The sequence below is a fragment of the Cavia porcellus genome, unplaced genomic scaffold, assembly GCF_034190915.1.
Source record: "Cavia porcellus strain 051 isolate PalLab524CR breed Dunkin Hartley unplaced genomic scaffold, mCavPor4.1 scaffold_11, whole genome shotgun sequence".
Lineage (NCBI taxonomy): Eukaryota > Metazoa > Chordata > Mammalia > Rodentia > Caviidae > Cavia > Cavia porcellus.
The window spans coordinates 11421960-11438496 of NW_026947494.1; the positions used below are offsets into that span (position 1 = coordinate 11421960).

At 46.0% G+C, this 16537-nt stretch overlaps 1 protein-coding gene across 8 annotated transcripts in view; it reads left to right on the forward strand.

The window, feature by feature from the left end:
* Window positions 1-16537, forward strand: part of Trio (trio Rho guanine nucleotide exchange factor) — a 308383-nt gene that overhangs the window by 257236 nt on the left and 34610 nt on the right. For all 8 annotated transcript variants that reach the window (XR_010050401.1, XM_063257985.1, XM_063257983.1 and 5 more), the window contains 2 exons: window positions 14501-14793; window positions 16077-16247. Coding sequence is in view for 7 of the 8 variants with exons in the window: in XM_063257985.1 (XP_063114055.1) it covers window positions 14501-14793; window positions 16077-16247 (464 nt within the window). In the remaining variant the exon portion in view is untranslated. The remainder of the gene's footprint in view (window positions 1-14500; window positions 14794-16076; window positions 16248-16537) is intronic.

Sequence of the window (16537 nt, forward strand, 5' to 3'; positions counted from 1 at the left end):
AATCTTCTCTCGGGGGATTTAGCTCAGTGGCATAAGGGCCTACTTGGCAAGCTCAAGGTTGTGAGTTTGATCCCTAGTACCAAAAAAAAAAATCTTCTCTCATATTTTTTGTACTTTTTTGTCCACAAAGCTATCAAAGCATTGTTTAAAGGCACTGATGGTGATTTTTATCATACTGATATTAATTACATTTTTCCAGAATGGGGCTGTTTTGAGAGATGGTAACTTCGCACTCTGGAGGTATAAGAGCTAAGTAGGTCCATCAGGAGGCTGGACTTACAAATCGTGCAATGGATGAATGAAAGGAGGTAATATATAGGTTCCATCAGTTGAAAATAGTAATATGTACAGTGAAAAGCACAATCAGAAATGTCATGTCTGATCCAGTCACAGCTACTAGTGAGTGCCCGAGTTTGTGTAATTTCCATCTCTTGGTGAACTTCTTTGGCTGCACAATGGGAATAACAGCAGAACATCCCCCTCTGGATATCATAAGTATCCCCAGAGCTTAGACCAGAGCACTTTATTGAACAGTCTGGCTAAAGGGTACTGGGTCTTAAGACACAGTATTCTTTCTAGAGAAGTAATTTTGAATTCTAGCAGTCTTTTAGTTCCCTCAGAATTCTTATGAAAGGATATTATTAAATTTGTTTACTGAAATTCTGAAGAATAATTGTGCAGTCATAAACTACTGGAAAACTCTTCTTCAAGTTCTCAACACAGTTTTTAAGCTAACACAGATTGGAAAAGAAGTGGGTGACCCACAGATTTTCTGGGGGAAATTATTACTTCACAGTAAAGGATAGATGAAAGAAAGCAGAATCTCCTCCCCCCCCCCCCCGTTCCACCCAGGTAAAAGTAACTGTCCATCCCTTTTCAAATCTTACAGTAATTCCAAAGCAACAGTAGTGTATTATAGCAGAGTGATGGTTCAATGTACTCTGATTCTACCTGATTGTTGTTTATGGGAAGATGTAAATGCATCATGCTTGAAAAGGAAAAATGATTCTGGAGAGTATCTAAGAAATAAATTCCGAAGTAACTTTACGATCCTATCAGAGCATTCGGAGTAATTGCAGAGCCTCTCTTAGGCCTGCAAGCAGTCCGGGGCTGCATTTGCTGCTACACTCTGAGGTAGTTTTCCTGCTTGCTGGCATATGCAGGGGGTCATCCTCTGGTCTAAAACTAACCTTGGAGAAATCCATGTGGAAACATGTTTTGTTTGCTGATGTTGCCATTCCCGAGCCGGGACAGCTTAAGTGTTAGGACAAGACTGGAAATGATAAGGACAAGAACTGGAAATTATCTTTTAGGAGGATTCCCAAGGGAGAACCATTTATACTGATAAGGCAGTGGAACTGTTAAATTTGTTTTTACTCTGAAAGAATTGTATCTTTTATATTTAAAGTTGGGCTTCCTTTGTGTCTGTTTCAGGTTTTCAGTTTTATTTATAACACTGAACAGATCCATATACAAAGTAAAGTCTTTTGTTTTTCCCTTTTTTGCTTGAGAATGTGGATTCTCAACAATGCAGTTTTTGTTTTTATATAAAGAAAATATCCCAATGATTAAATGTTTTGCTAAGATACATAGTATCAATCTGTTCTTAAAGTATCTAAGTTCTAGAACATTAACTAGGACATTAGCATCACTGTACTGGTTATGCCAAACATCTTGAAGATGTCAGTGCGTAAGCACTTTCATGTGAATGCAACAAAAACAAAGAATTCCTCACAATATTACAATTTTTCAACTGTGAAGACTTTTGTCTCACAGAAGCTCCTGTGCAGTAAAGTCAGTCGCATTCCCTTTGCCCTTTGAGTCTCTTTAAATGCACCTAAGGTCGGATGTGCACTGTAGTGAGAATACTGTCTAACTGGAGTGGCCGGGACGCCACAGTCCCTGTCCCTTCCTCATTTTCTCCAAACAGCAGTTCTTCCTCAGCCCCACCTCAAAAGGAAGAATGCACTTGCTGCTGTGGCTATGGTAGTCCCCAAAATTCTCAGTAGAACCTACATGTTTTATTTTTCCTTAAGCAAATTGCACTTTATAAACTTTAATTTATTTCTATACTTTTATAGAAAAAAGTTATATAATGAATATATAGCTATTTCCAGCCACAAAAACAACCAAGAAACTTTATTTAATGTTATAACCTATTTTAGCATTAGTAGAAAATCTTGGAATGCTAAATGTTTTAAGTTGGTATTAAAAGTCAACTGAAACCTCACCGCACAGTGCCCTGGAATCCCAAGGCTGGGAGCTTTTGGACAAAATGAGCTTCCATAGTTCTGGAATTCTGCCCCTCTGTGAACAGGAACAGGCATCCTCCCTCTGGAGCTACAGTCTTCTTTGCTGTGTGCTCTAAATGCTTCTCAGCTGCGCTTAGGGGAAACACAAATTTATGACTTTTCATTCCGAAGAATTTCCTCCAGGTGCTCCAAGTCAGGCCCTGGGGTGAGTCCATAAAGGCAGGCTTGTCTGTGGGGAGTGAGAGTAATGAGCCAAGGAACCAGAGGCGTCCTCCGTTTCCTCTTCCTGTCTACCAGGACTGGCAGTGGGGCCAAGCATCCCCAGCCAAGATGCTCCCATTAATTTTTTCACGTAAAACCATACAACTGTGAACCAAGCATATCACACACACAGCCCCTCAGAAAGTGTGTGCCAGCAGGACCCCACCTGGGGTGGTACAGATGTGGGGCGACAGAGGGGAAGGAGCACCCATAGGCAAGCACTAATAACATTTAGACACGTCTTTTCTGGTCTTTTTATACATAACATAATGCCTCTTTTATTGGTGCTTTTAATATCAGTCATAACAGATCATCTCAATTTCCCACATCCATTTTCTCAGATGCACAGTGGGACAAAATTTCTATCGCTACGTCTTGCTAACCCTGACGCTTTGTACTGTCGTGAAAATGGACCTGGACCTGTCAGAGGGAAGGACTAGGTTTCCTCACCTCTAGTAACAGCTGTTGAAGGGCTTCCCAGTCAGGATGCTCAGGGAACCTCACCTTTCTCTTTTATCTCTTAAAACTGGATTATTCCAGGAGGTGACTGAGGGCCCAGAGACACATGAAATTGAACATGAGACTCCAGGAGCAAAAAGGGAATGTGCTGTGCCTTTTTGTGATGAGGTAGCAACTAAAAATTGAATGTTCTCCCTGCTAAAAAGAACGACAGCACACAGTGCCTGTCCCAGTCATTCTCCACCCCGGTGCCGCACAGAGGCTAAGGTTCCTTTCTGCAGCTGCTGGTGGTGTCATTTGATCACGGGGGCACTAATTAGAGATTGCACATTAATTGGTGTTCCTAGCAGAGGCGCTCTTTTCATTCCCTTTGTTTCCAAGCCTGCTTTGTTTCTTCCTGGAATAACTCCAGGCCTCCCTCCCTCCCCCCCTCTCTGTTACTAGAGGCTGGGATATCGCCACGAGGCCTCAACAGGATGACTTTTGACAGAGGTGTGGGAGATTCCTAGAAAGCTGCCCACTCCTGCAGTTCCAGGACCATGGAGTATAGGTGGGGCCTTCACCTCCCAGGTCAGGTGTGAGTAACCCTAAAAGCAGGCCCTCCGGCCCTCTCCTCTTGCTGCTCTTTGGCTTTTGTGTAGTATTAGTATGTGCTATCTGGGAAAAGTAGAGGCAGTCCTCAAGAATTCACCAAATGCAGATTTTAAAAATAACATCAACACTCTGTAGTACTTAAAGGAAAAAGAGGAAAGGCATTATAAAATCAAACCGAGTAAAGAGCCAGGCTCACAGCCTTTCACCTTTGTGTGCTTGGGAGTGGGCCGTGGTGTGCGACAGGCCACACAGTGCTGGGCCTTGCACTCCGTGGTTCCTGCTCAGTCCTGTTTTTCTGCTAGTTCATTAGCTTTAGTTGGAGCACCATTTTGCTTTTGTTAGTGTTACCAAAATTCATTTGTAGAAGGAATTCCTAGTTGGTCTTTTTTTTTTCCTTTGTCTTCAAAATAAACAACGAAGGATTCTAGATATTTGCCTTGTGGTTTGGGAGAAAATCATCTGTTTCTTCATTCTGCATAACTGTAACTCTTCCTAAGCCATGGAGCATGGAGAGAGTGACGGTGCCAGACAGGCTTCTCGCAGAACATTCCAGGCTGCTTTTCCCTGGACACTGCTGGACAGTGAGTGTATCGTTCTGTATTGCTGTGACAGTGCTTGTGAGCTCACACATTTCTTAGCCTTGTTTAAATGTTTCAACCTAGACGTTTTTACTTTTTAGCTTTGAAAATGTAGGAAATTGTTGGAGCACCATTTTGCTTTTGTTAAAGTGTTTTTTCTCTTCAGTAAGACATTAAAAAATTATTTCATTTTTTCCAATAAGTCATTAGATTATAGTAACCAAAAGTATAAAAATTCATTGTGAAGGATGCAGTTCCGAATGTCAGGCTTCCTCAGGTAAGAGATCTTTTGGTGCTGACACTTGGTGCTGAGTTCAGTATCCGAAAGGTTGGATTGACCGGAATGAACTGTGAGCACCCCATTATTACCCGCTCCCCCAAATTACCTGTCTGTTCCCGTGAATGGTGATTGAATATCCAGAACCATAATAAACACTGCATTGCCTTGGGAATAATTTCTCAGAGAAACTTGTTATCCCTAAGTTAGCAATGTACCAAAGAATTTATAATCTGGATTAACACACTGAATTTTTCTTTGTTTAATTAACTTTCTTTATGTACTAATGTTAAGTAATTCTATGGGGAAAGGACAGCCATTCACCTTTTTGGAAATAGAACATCTCAAGATGTGAGATCAGTAGCGGAGCCTTCAGAAGCAATCCAGTGTCAGAGTGTCTAGCAGGCTCACCAGTGCTGCGGGCTATCACTTGCCTACGTGGTGCCACCTCGGAGGATGTGGGGCCCACAAGCATCCTCTCCTGTAGAACCCCTTTGGAGGCAGCCCTTGGTCCCCCCAGAGCAGCCTGGGCTGCTGTCCATTGTACCATAGTGGGGCAGGTGGCACCCTCCCCCCAGCCCTGTGCTCATCTGTGGGAGGCTGAGGTCCATGCAGAAGCAGTGCCCACTGAGCTCATGTGGGCAGCAGGGCCTCCCTGGCTAGAGAACCTCCCTGTAATAAAGACTAATGGATAAATACCTTTCACTCTTCTGGCTTCCCCATCCAAGCCTGATCACCACGTAGACTGGGCAGGAAGAGTGGGGAGCAAGGTTGGGGTGGAGAGCTGTTAGAAATGTCTTAGACACGGAGGCTGAGCCAAGAGGGGAGCCGGCAGGATTTGAATGTGTTTCTTTCCTGTCCCATTATTACATACATGACTTTTCTTAGAAGTCTCTTTCTTGCATCCAGCAAAGCTTTCTTGAAGCATCTGCTTTTGTCCTTGTGTAGAAGTCAGGACTGAGTCCAACTGGTGATTCTTCTCCCTCTGTGATTGCTCTGATTCCTGGTTCCGGAGAAAGCCTGCTGCTGTTCATCCCCCCAAAGGTGCATATTTTAGAGGCTGACCACCTAACAAATAGGCACAGTGGCCCTGTTATGCAAAGGTGACAGGAAAATGGCTAGAAACTCTCCTCAAATAAAGTTAGTGCTGTGCAGAGTAGAGAAGATTGGCATTTAAAAGTACAACCCAATGTAAAAGTGAAGTTAAAAAGCAAGAGTAACCTGGTATGGTAGAACAACCTGTAATTCTAGCTGCTTGGGCGCTGAGGCAGGAGAATCACAAGTCTTAAGGCCACCCTGGGCAACTTTGCAAGACTTTGTAAAAAGACAAAAAGGGCTGAGTTGTAGCTTAGCACTGCTAAGTTCAATCCCCAGTACCCCACGAAATATAGACGGATGGACAGAGAGACAGGAAAGGAAGGGAGAGTTGTAACAGGAGACAGAAAACAAAACCTCCTATTTTTAATAACTAATTTCAAGCAATGTTTGAAGTCTGCCAGCTAAGCCTTCCATCCAGGGACCCCTGGTTCTCCCTGTCCACCCCTGGAAGTGATGAGAGAGGTAGCAGGACAAATGCTTTAGCAGCCTGCATGAGAATGAAATCATCTTAGGCCCCATCTCTGCTAGGGCACAGTGAACACGGGGCCCTTGGACACCCTGGGGAGGCGCAAATGGCTTCCCACAGCAGACACCAGTGCATCTCTGGGCCTCTGTCCCCACGGCTATCCTTTGCAGAGCCTGGCCATGAGGCACACTCTTGGCAAGCGCATCTTCATTTGGACCCTAACAGCCAGCAGCCACCTGCTACATATCCGCTTGTACTGGGAGATTCCTGCTACATCATCCCCTCCATTTGTGTCCATCCTCTCCATTTTATCCATTATCAATGATAAAATTCACTATCTCTTTATTTCATCTCCGAGGTGTTTTAAATTTCCACTTGGGTGATATGTGAGATCCTGTTCCTCTGACCGGCCAGCCAAAAGATTATGCCATCTGTTTCATTGTTTAATTCCTCACAGCTCTTAATTGGAGATTTAAGTGCTGAAAACAAGAAGAGAGATCTTTATTGGAAATGCCATTAGTTAGCACCCCCTTGTAAGCATTATTTGAGAGGCAAAATTATGGGGGAAGTGTTGAGTTTGCCAGGGTAGCTGTGTTTTCCAGTGCTTTACCATTGGTTTGAGTGTTTTCACAAAGAACACTGCAGATAAGTAACATTTAAGTAAAGGTTTGCTGAGGTCCATGGTGCACATCTGCTCCTATGACACGGTAAGCCTGGGGTCTGGAGTAGTCCTCACAGTGGATCCTGCAAAGGGGGCCATTCTCTTTGTAGGAGTTGCTTCTCTACAGCTGGAGTGAAAATGCTGGGCGTGTGGGCGTACACATGTGCGCTTGTGTTCTCACTTTGAGCCTTTCACAAAGAAAAAGAGAGGGCAGTTGTTCTTCACTGAGTTGCTCTTAATTGGCGCTGGTGACCACATTGTGTTCTGACACTCAGGTCACCTGGGGGTGGCTGCGGGTGAACCCCTTGTGTGGGGGCTGGCGCTGCAGCAGGAGCATGGATATATGGGTCATTTATGTGCATTTTCTCAGGCAGCAGAGACCATGTGTTCTTCATTACAGCCTGAGCTGAGTCTTTGGTTGAATATAAGGATTTTTTTTAAGCTAGGGAATTTATCTTCCTTCTTTGTGCTTTCTGTGTTCTCTTCACATTTGCAAGTAGATACAGAGTTCACGTTGTTTGCATTAAGGACCCACTCTGCACCAAACTGAATTCTGTAAAATATGCTTTTCATATTCTTGCCACATTGAGTCATTACCACTCCCCATACTCATGTTCAGGGCTTCTCTGCAGCTTCTGGCTTTTTGAAGGATTGCTTCCTGTGCTGACACGGCCTCAGCAGGACAGTCCCAGCCAGTGGGGTGCCAGGAAGCCGGCATACTCATTTTGGGGGCACAAATTAAGACTCAGTGGTGCTAGCAAACAGGATAAGAGTGAAACAGATAAATGCTAAGGAACTGGATGAGAAAATGGTCAAGAAAGGTTTTCAAGTACTTGTTCACAGAATATAGATTTTAATCTGGAGAAATATTATAAAAATACTTGTTTCTGTGCTCTGAGCCACCAAAGGTACAACCATATAACCAGGGAGGTCGAGTAGCTCTTTGTTTCTGAAATACTACAGGTGATCACCCCAGCTTTGTCTTACGCATCATCATCTTAAATTCATATTCATGGCCTGCGAGACAGTTGGCATCATTGTGTGAGACCGAGACAAGAGGTGGCTGCTAGAAGAGGCTTGTGGAGACATGACCTGCAGACTGGCTTTTTCTGTGATCCATGAGAGAATTTTTAATTCTCAGAATTTTGAACTTCTTAATTTGAAAAATGTTACGTTAATTCCTTACAGGGAAGAAAAATCTAGGTTGCAGAGTGGAGATGACTTCTCAGAAGTGTTGCTCTAGAATCCGAGTCAGTTCAGTCAGCATTTGTAAGCTAACCGTGTATTTTGCTGCCTAAGTTACAGACCTGATTTCCAGCCGTGCATTACTACCTTCCCAGGGCGGGACAGGAAGTTCCAAATGAAAAGTGAGCTCCAGAGACAGAGCTTGGAAAACTGCTGCAGGCCAGGTGTGTCTCGTCAAACCCCCACTCATCCTGTGCTCAGAGAGCCTGATGGAATTATTTTCAGACTTTGTTAAAAGTAGGTACCTCAGAGTGTCCTTGAATTAATCTTTCTTGTGCACTCGCAGTGGCTGCTATGTAAACATTTCTTTAAATCTTTACAATTATAATTCGCTTTTTGCTTTGGAAATTTACCTTGGAGTCACCCTTACACTGATTTTTCATCAAGACATCATTGAATTGTTTATCTGACACATACTATTGAGTACCCACAGTGGACACAAAGATTACTTTCATTAAAACTAACTAGCAGAACTGTTGAGGAGACTGTACGGAGAGAATTGGAAATGCAAGACAGATGCATATTGGAAAGTCTCCCAGTGTGGAGTGCATGCTGTCTGTGTGGTGTCCGTGCCTCATCAGAAATGACTCAGCTGTCAGCATTGGCCCCATGTGTGTGAGTTGTCACAGCAGCAAAACAGGGCCATAGAGAAGCTTGCAGTCCCAGCCATCTGGGGACACGGGCCTTTGCAGTCCTGGCTGTTCTCCATGCTCCGGGCCCAAGAAAACTTGTTTTTGAGACAGATCATCACTTCGCTCTCTTTTGTCTTAGGCTCCTTGGTGTATGCAGTTTGTTTGTTTGTTTTTCTGTGCAACAGCGTAAACAGTGCATCATATGCTGTAAGTTGACAGGTGTGTCTTTTGGGAGCTCCCTCTCCCTTGGTCCTCCTCCTCTAGCAGCATGAAAAGGCCAGGGAATTGTTACCATTTTACACATCAAGAAACTGAAGCACAAGAAGGCCACAGGGAGTGATGGGGTTGCAACCCCTGCCTGCATCCTCCCTGCCATGCATCTATGAAGTGCCCACTCAGCAAGTGCTTGTGGGATTCTTGCCCATGCCAAGCAGGCTTCAGACTCTAGAACCACGACAGGAACAAGCACACCAGCCTCCGCCCTCCTGGAGTATGTGCTGTTGAGACTGTGACACTAGAAAAGGTAGATACCAGTGGACGGGTTTCCACTTCAGGGGCTGGAGGCTTTCCATTGAGTTTCCTGCCACGCTCAGCAATCCAAGTGTTACACTGGAATGCTTACAAATGCATCTTTAGGACTCCACCATTGTGAAAATGAAGACAGAGTTAAAATGAAACATGATCCTCCTCAGTCTGCAACTAACAGGATTTGACCTTTTTTTTTTTTTTTTTTTTTTTTTTTTAAGAAAAAGTGCCTTTATTAATCACAGATGTCCAGACTTACAAACTGGGAATAGAAAGTTCTTTTCCCAGTGGTTCTGGCGTTCTGTGCATTCACATGGTGGACCTCCTTCCTGTATGGGGCTGGAGGTCAAGACTCTTACTTTCCCCCTTCTTTAGCTTTTTCTTTATTTCAAAAGAAAATCTAGCGTGGACTTTGCATGATCTCTGACTTCAGCAAAGAAGCCATCTGTGTGAGAATTTTGTCTCCTCAAAATACAAAGAGATAAACTTTTATTGCTTTGCTCTCCTGGTCTTCAGACAGATCACACAGGCTTCCTTGTATGTAATCAAGCATTTATTTTCTCATTGACTGATGGCTGATAATAAGTTTTTACGCTAAATTTTCTTTGACCCTTTTAATAAGGGGCAAGTTTTCAAAATAGAAATAAAATGAAGTAATTCATGTACGGCATATCATTTATCCATTTATAGTGTTTCCTGGATACCACACTGAACCTAATTCATGCCTGGGCACTCAGTTTACGTAAATGCAGTATGCTAAGTTCTCTGTCACCACAGAGTGAGGATGCGCCCACCATGACCAGAATGTTAGTATATAGAGCTGGTGTATCACCATCTTTCCGGTGGGACCAGTAGAGCTCTGTGGGACAGGAAAGCCCATCAGCAGTGTCAGCGTTTGCCCACCATCACAGCTGTGGAGTGGGAGGGCCTGGCTTGGACACAGGCACCCTGGTGAGTCCAGGGTGCATTGTGACTTCCCTCAGCCGCCCTCCTTCTGGACCTCGAGCCAGTGGTCTCCTGGGCTGACAGAGGAAAGCACGCTGCCAAGCCACACACGGCGTGAGCTGAAGGCATCTTTGCAGATGACAAGTTAGTGCTGGAGTAGAAAGCAGCACTGTTGACTCTTTTCTTCCTAGGAGGTCGGTATGGAAAGGAAAGCCAAAGCCGGCAACTAATAATGTGAGAGTCTGAGGAACGAGGCAGTGTGGCAGGGTACTTCTCAGGCCAGCTCAGCCCAATGTCCCTTTCTGCCCACCTTGTCCCTAGCCCAGGCTTTAGCCAGTGAAGAGACAATGACAGGCCAAAAGAGGGTAGCACCGATCGCCTCTGAAGTATCATCTGAGAAGTAAATAATTTGCAGACTGAAGAACTTGACTGAAATTAAATGTTAACTGAGGACATCACCACTCAGTGTCAGTATGCAGAAGACAGAAATAGGCTGTTTGTCACTTACTCAACACGGACTTACTAAACTCCAAAGCTCTACCAGGCAGACTGCTAGCAGCAGAGAAGTAGTTGTAAGCAAATCGGTCTTGGTACCCACCCTCTCAGAGTATGTGGGCATGGTCGGGTACCCAGCTGGCGAGAGCTGGCGAGAGCCAGTCACACAGAGTGGACGTGGGGCCGCCTCCTGAGGTGTGCCTTGTGGAGCTAAGCATCCTCAGTCAGATGCTGAGCACATGGGAGGCAGGAAGCACACGTGTGCTGCTCTACCCTGGTGCTGGGCAGTGGGCACGCAGATTCTTGAGTTGCAGCCCACTTCCCGTGACAGCCCGTGGGACTTCTGGAAGGACGCCCTATGCAGACCAGTAATTTCAGATCCCCCAGGGACACTGAAGTCCCACACTCCTTGTTTATTGTGAGTTTATGCTTTCTGGTGCCCAGTAACATTAGTGCCCTTGAGTCCATCAGAGATAACATTGGAGCATGGGATTCAGTTCCCAATCTGCAACACAGCAGTTAGTGTAGTGGGCAGAGTCTGTAATTTAGTAACCAAAAATAGTAGCACATACTTTGTTTCATTCTATTAATAGTTGTATTAAGTTTAAATAATTTTAAAGCTTTTTAAACTTCTGATTTATACAGTAGACCAGCAAAGGACAGATACTTGGGCTGTTATATAACCCACAGATTTAGGCAAAAAGAATTTCTTTAATGAAAAGAAAAACATAATTTATTATTTTTCAGAATCAAAAAAGCATAAAGAATTGAACATTACTGTTACAAAGTAGAAGAATCATTTATCTTCTATTTTTTCATTACTAATCTCAAAATTACAACTGTTTCAGGTTTGTACTAAATAGAGTATCTGCTTGATCTTAGAGACAGGAGAGGAACTTTTTCCTTTTCATCTTTCAGACTTCTCAAATGCTTTTTAAAGCAAAATTTAAAATCCAACAAGATTTCCTTAGTATGTAATTGCTGCCAGCATAACTAGCATTTTTGTGAACTGTGAATATTGCAGGGAAGTGAGATGATGTCCCTGCAGTGACCGAGTAAGTCAGCGTACCTAGTGAGGGCTGCCGGTGCCCTCAGAGCCACAGCTCTGGGTGGCGCCCATGAGTTCCCACCATGGGCAGTACTGATCCTTCCTAGTTCCACGGCCACCTCCCTAGTGCTTGGCCTGGTGGGAGAGCTGACTGGAACCTGCTACCCAAAGGCCAAAGAACCAAATCCTGCTGACCTGGACCCAGAGACACCAGGGAAAAATACTGAGTTTCTTTTTGTTTTTGAACCCCTTTTACAACAGCAGCTAGCTCTTTCCTAGGCAAGGCTGTCAAACCAGCTGGGTGCCCCATATTGTGAGCCCACTGTGATTCTTCTGACCCATGCACCACCCTCAGGCTGCCCTGTGTCCTACCCGCACCCACACTCTCCTCCTGAGGCCCCATCGCTTCTCCCGCTGTGAGGGCTGGCTGGGCCAAGAGCCAGGGCAGAAGGCCTCATCTTTTTGTTCAGAGTTTGTGTTATGTGCTGCACTGCTCCCAGGCTAGTTGCACCCTACTTTTCACTATAGGCTCAGAAAAATTCTGAGATTGGTTTACTGTTCTAATTGGGTCCCCTGTTACTTCTGCTGTGTGAATAGTTTGCTTGTGGCTGCTCAGCCTGCATTTGTTTTATTTAAAAAAAAAGGATCTTTGTCTTTCACCTTCTCCTCCCCACATTCCTCTCAGGCACAGCAGGTACCATCTGAAGCCGTCCAGGCTGTCTCCCAGCCTCTACTGGGTTCCGCCTGTACAGCTCTGGTGTGCATGCCAAAGAAAGGATTTTCCTTACACAAGGAGCTGTGAATCTGCTTGCTGTGTTCCTGTAGACAGTCATTTCCAGTGCCTCCGTCCAATACTTAATGTGTGCCCATGTGAGGCACTGGATGTGCCAGGCAGTAGGACAGTGAGGCCACTGCTCTCACAGAACGCCGCCTCCAGACCCACACACAGGATCCTGTAGCTCAGCTGTCTCCATGGCCATCTTCAGATCTCCTCCTCCTGACGCTAGTTCTGCTCCCACCCTCTGCTGGGCCTCAGACCTCCCTAGAGCACATTTGATTATGCAACCCAGAAAACACCTGGTGGTGGTTCCGGTAGGTGGAGAACCAGGTGTTCCTCGTCTCCCCCAGTGCAGAGTGGGGTTGGACTCGGAGTCACCGTGCTGTGAACAGTTCCAAAGTCTATCACAGTTAACATGGGCATCTGGCTGAGGCTGCAACTCCATGACAGAGCACCTGCCTCACATGTGCAGCAGCACTGCCCCCAAGAAGTGTAGGATCTCACCCGGCATGTGGCTTGTTCCCAGGCTTCTCCATCCTCCCTGTGGTCACTGTACACAGTCCCGTGTTCTCCTAAGTGAATACCTGGGGAAGTGCTATGGCAGGGAGTGGGCTCTAGATCTCACTGTCTGCTGCCCCTTCCCAGCCATATCTGAGGAAAGGGCACTGGTGTGGAGATGTTTTAATAAATGTCATTATGAATAAATAGAATTTAAAGTGTGTAAAAGTAACACAGATACAGTATACACAGCATGCATACCTACATACCCAGGTGAAAAGGTCGCTGCTGCTTAACAGATAGTGGCCACTTTTGAACCAAAGTCCACCTCATGAAGAATACAGATTTTTGCGCATGGGTGCTGCTGCTGATTAAGGGGAAGCCTTCGTGGGAGACCTGCCTCTCCCCTTTCCTAGCTGAGTCTTGGGCCAGCAATGAGCAGGCCAGCAACAGGGTGAGTGTCGGCCCTCAAGGCCAGTGTGGGAGCCTCAGGGAGAGCTGGAGTCACAGGCAGAGCAGGATTAGCTTTCTGCCTGCTGCACAGGCAGGGTCTCCCTGCCACAGCGGTAAACATGGCTCTACAGCCGTGCCTGTGAAAGGATTTGCAAAGAGTAACTCTAGTACCGTCTCAAGACTTCAAAAGATTAACACAGACAATGCACACAGCCTGTGACAGTCATCCTAAGCACCCCGCTCCCTGAAGTCAGGCATCCTACTGCTGGTCACTGTGGTGGGACCCTCAATTAGGCGTCCAGGAAGGGGCCAGCCAGTGTTCATGCTCACTGATTTTCCAGCTCCAAAACACCTAACGCCCCAGATTGGTCGAGTGTGCACTGTTACCTAGATTTAATTATGTTTGACCTTGTACAATCTTCAACCCAAGGTATAGTGTGTTTAATTTGAGGTCGATGAGAAGCCCTTCTTGGATGTATCACCTGAAAGGTGGTTTTGGTTACTGAGGAGACTAATCCTGGCACATGTGTTGTTTCTGTTACTTCTCGATGATGTTCACCCAGACACGCAAGGCGACAGTGTAGAAGCTGCCATTAAGGACACCATGTGCTCATGTGGTCTGGTGGTAGGCAGGGCCATGGCAGACTCTTCAGGAAGTCACCAGCTTTCTAGATGGGTGGTCTGTCACAGGGGCCACCCTGTCACTTCCGTGTGTGGGGGGTGTACTTTAACTCACTGGTCGTGAGCCAAACCAATACATCGTTTGGCAGGATCAATTTACACTAAGTAAATGCATTATGTAGCCAAAATGTTTCCTACCTATACTTTAAAATCTTCTTAGTGTTGTCTTAATCAAGAATATAGGTAAAAAGTAATTTTAAATAATCTCTACTGTTACAATATTTTAAACAAATAATGATCTGTGCTCTAATGATGTTGATGATGAGTTATTTTTGGAGGGACAGTGATCTACAGAAAGATCATCCTACGCTTGATAAATATTTGCAGCATGCGTGTGTCTGCACACGTGCACAAAGGCTCTGTCTGTCTGCATCTCTCACGCTCACGCTCTCTCTGTCTCTGCCTCTCTCCCTGTCTCTGTTTTTGTCCAGCAAGCTGAGCTCACAGAGTCCCTGAGCCTCTGTAGAGCTGGGGACTGAAGCATGTCAGCACATGCTTCAGCCAGAGATTTGTGCTATGTTCGGTAAAACTCCCTTCCTCTCTTGTCCCGTCAGACTCGCTGTCTGTTTCCAGTAATGATGCCAGTCCCCCTGCCTCCGTCGCCTCCCTGCAGCCCCACATGATCGGGGCCCAGAGCTCCCCTGGCCCCAAGCGGCCAGGCAACACCCTGCGCAAGTGGCTCACCAGCCCTGTGCGGCGGCTCAGCAGCGGCAAGGCCGACGGGCACGTGAAGAAGCTGGCCCACAAGCACAAGAAGAGCAGGGAGGTGCGCAAGAGCACCGACGCAGGCTCCCAGAAGGACTCGGACGACAGCGCTGCCACCCCGCAGGACGAGACCGTCGAGGAGGTGGGTCTGTGTGGCCAGCCCCATGGAAATCTTGGGAGGCCACATGCTGGGACCTGGACATAAGTCTTGCTCTCAAATTGTCTGAGTGGTTGCTTGTCTTATGAAACTCTGTGGTTTGTCCAGAAGTCACCGGCAACACATTCTCCGTTAGTGTCTCTACTTAGTGGTGGTGAGGGGGACAGCTGCTCCCTGGTCGCACAGTCAGAAGGAAAGCAGCCCACTGTGTGCTCCCTGGAGTCCTCTCAGCTCCCATCCGAGCCAGTGCAGCAGCCCCTCCTCCTCACGCCACCTCGAGGCGGCACCTGCAGGTGCCATAAAGTGTCTGCAGGGTCCCAGGATCAGCACTGACTCCATGGCAGCCTTCAGCTCCCATTCGAAACTTGGAAGGACCTGTGGAGTATTGTGTCCAATTCATTTTTACCAAAATTTATACTTCAATCTTGACTTGAATTGAAAACACTCAATTCATTTCTTTGCTGCCTGAAAAGTAAACACTGAGCTATTCCCATTCACCAAAGATGAGTGATCAAGTCATTCAGGAATTTTTCTGTTTCCTTTTGTCCTGAGGGCTTTAAATCACACTACAAGAAGTAGTATTGCTTCATGATCATGGAGACAGCACTGAAGGTGTTTGTGAGGCGCCCAGTTTTAAACGTGGACTCCCCCAAATTCCATGCAGGCTTGAAAAAGACAAGGCAGAGATAAACAGGATTGGAGTAATCTCATTTCACTGCTTTGGCAGACATGCAGTTTCTGCTAGTTTTTTCCTGAGGATATTTTTGCTATGGGCTTTTACTGGAATAGGTGGGTCATTATGGACTTAACTATGTTTTATAAATCACATCCTCCTAGTAGAACTAAAACAAGTTTTTTCATAAGGAAAAGTAAAGTGGATGTAATGCTTAATGCACTTTCACGTCTTGGATTGTGTGTGCCTTTATGTCCTTACTATTTCAATGAATTTTATTGTCAAGAGATAATCTAATGAAATGAGCTGGACCAAGGAACTCAGTGAACATGAGGACCATGATTCAGATTTCTGAACTTTTGGGGGGTAGCTTCTTGGAGATGGGCGATGTTAGCAGTCCTTTTATGTGACAAGTACTTATCTCAGCTGGAAAGCAAATGGTTGGATTGTAGTTCAGGAGTGGAAAGTGGCCCACAGAGTCCAGAAGAGCCTGTTCCTGGTTTCTGCCCTTACCCTGCCTTCCACTTAACCCCTTTGGGGCCCGGTATCTGGACTGATGCTAGCATGTAATGAGCAAATGTGGGTTTGATTTCAGAGAGGCCGGAATGAGGGCTTGAGCAGTGGCACACTGTCTAAATCCTCTTCCTCGGGGATGCAGAGCTGTGGAGAAGAGGAAGGGGAGGAGGGCGCCGATGCCGTGCCGCTGCCCCCACCCATGGCCATCCAGCAACACAGCCTCCTTCAGCCGGATTCACAGGATGACAAGGTACCAGGAGCCATGCCATCTGTGCCAGGGGCAGGGCCCTTCCAGGGCAGCTCCCCAGCCTCATCACATGAGCTGGGAGACCCCAGAGGTGTGGACAGAGCCCTGGCAGCCAGGTCCTTTGCAGCCCCAGGAGCCTGAGCAGCACACCCCTTTAGGATCACTAGCTAATATACGCAGTTTCTCACACTCCCAGGGGTGTGTGGGGTGGTGGTGGCTGTGTTCAGTACATTTTAATGGTGCTTCAGTAATTGCTGCTTTTAAAGTAATTTTTAGGTTTCTAAGCATACTTA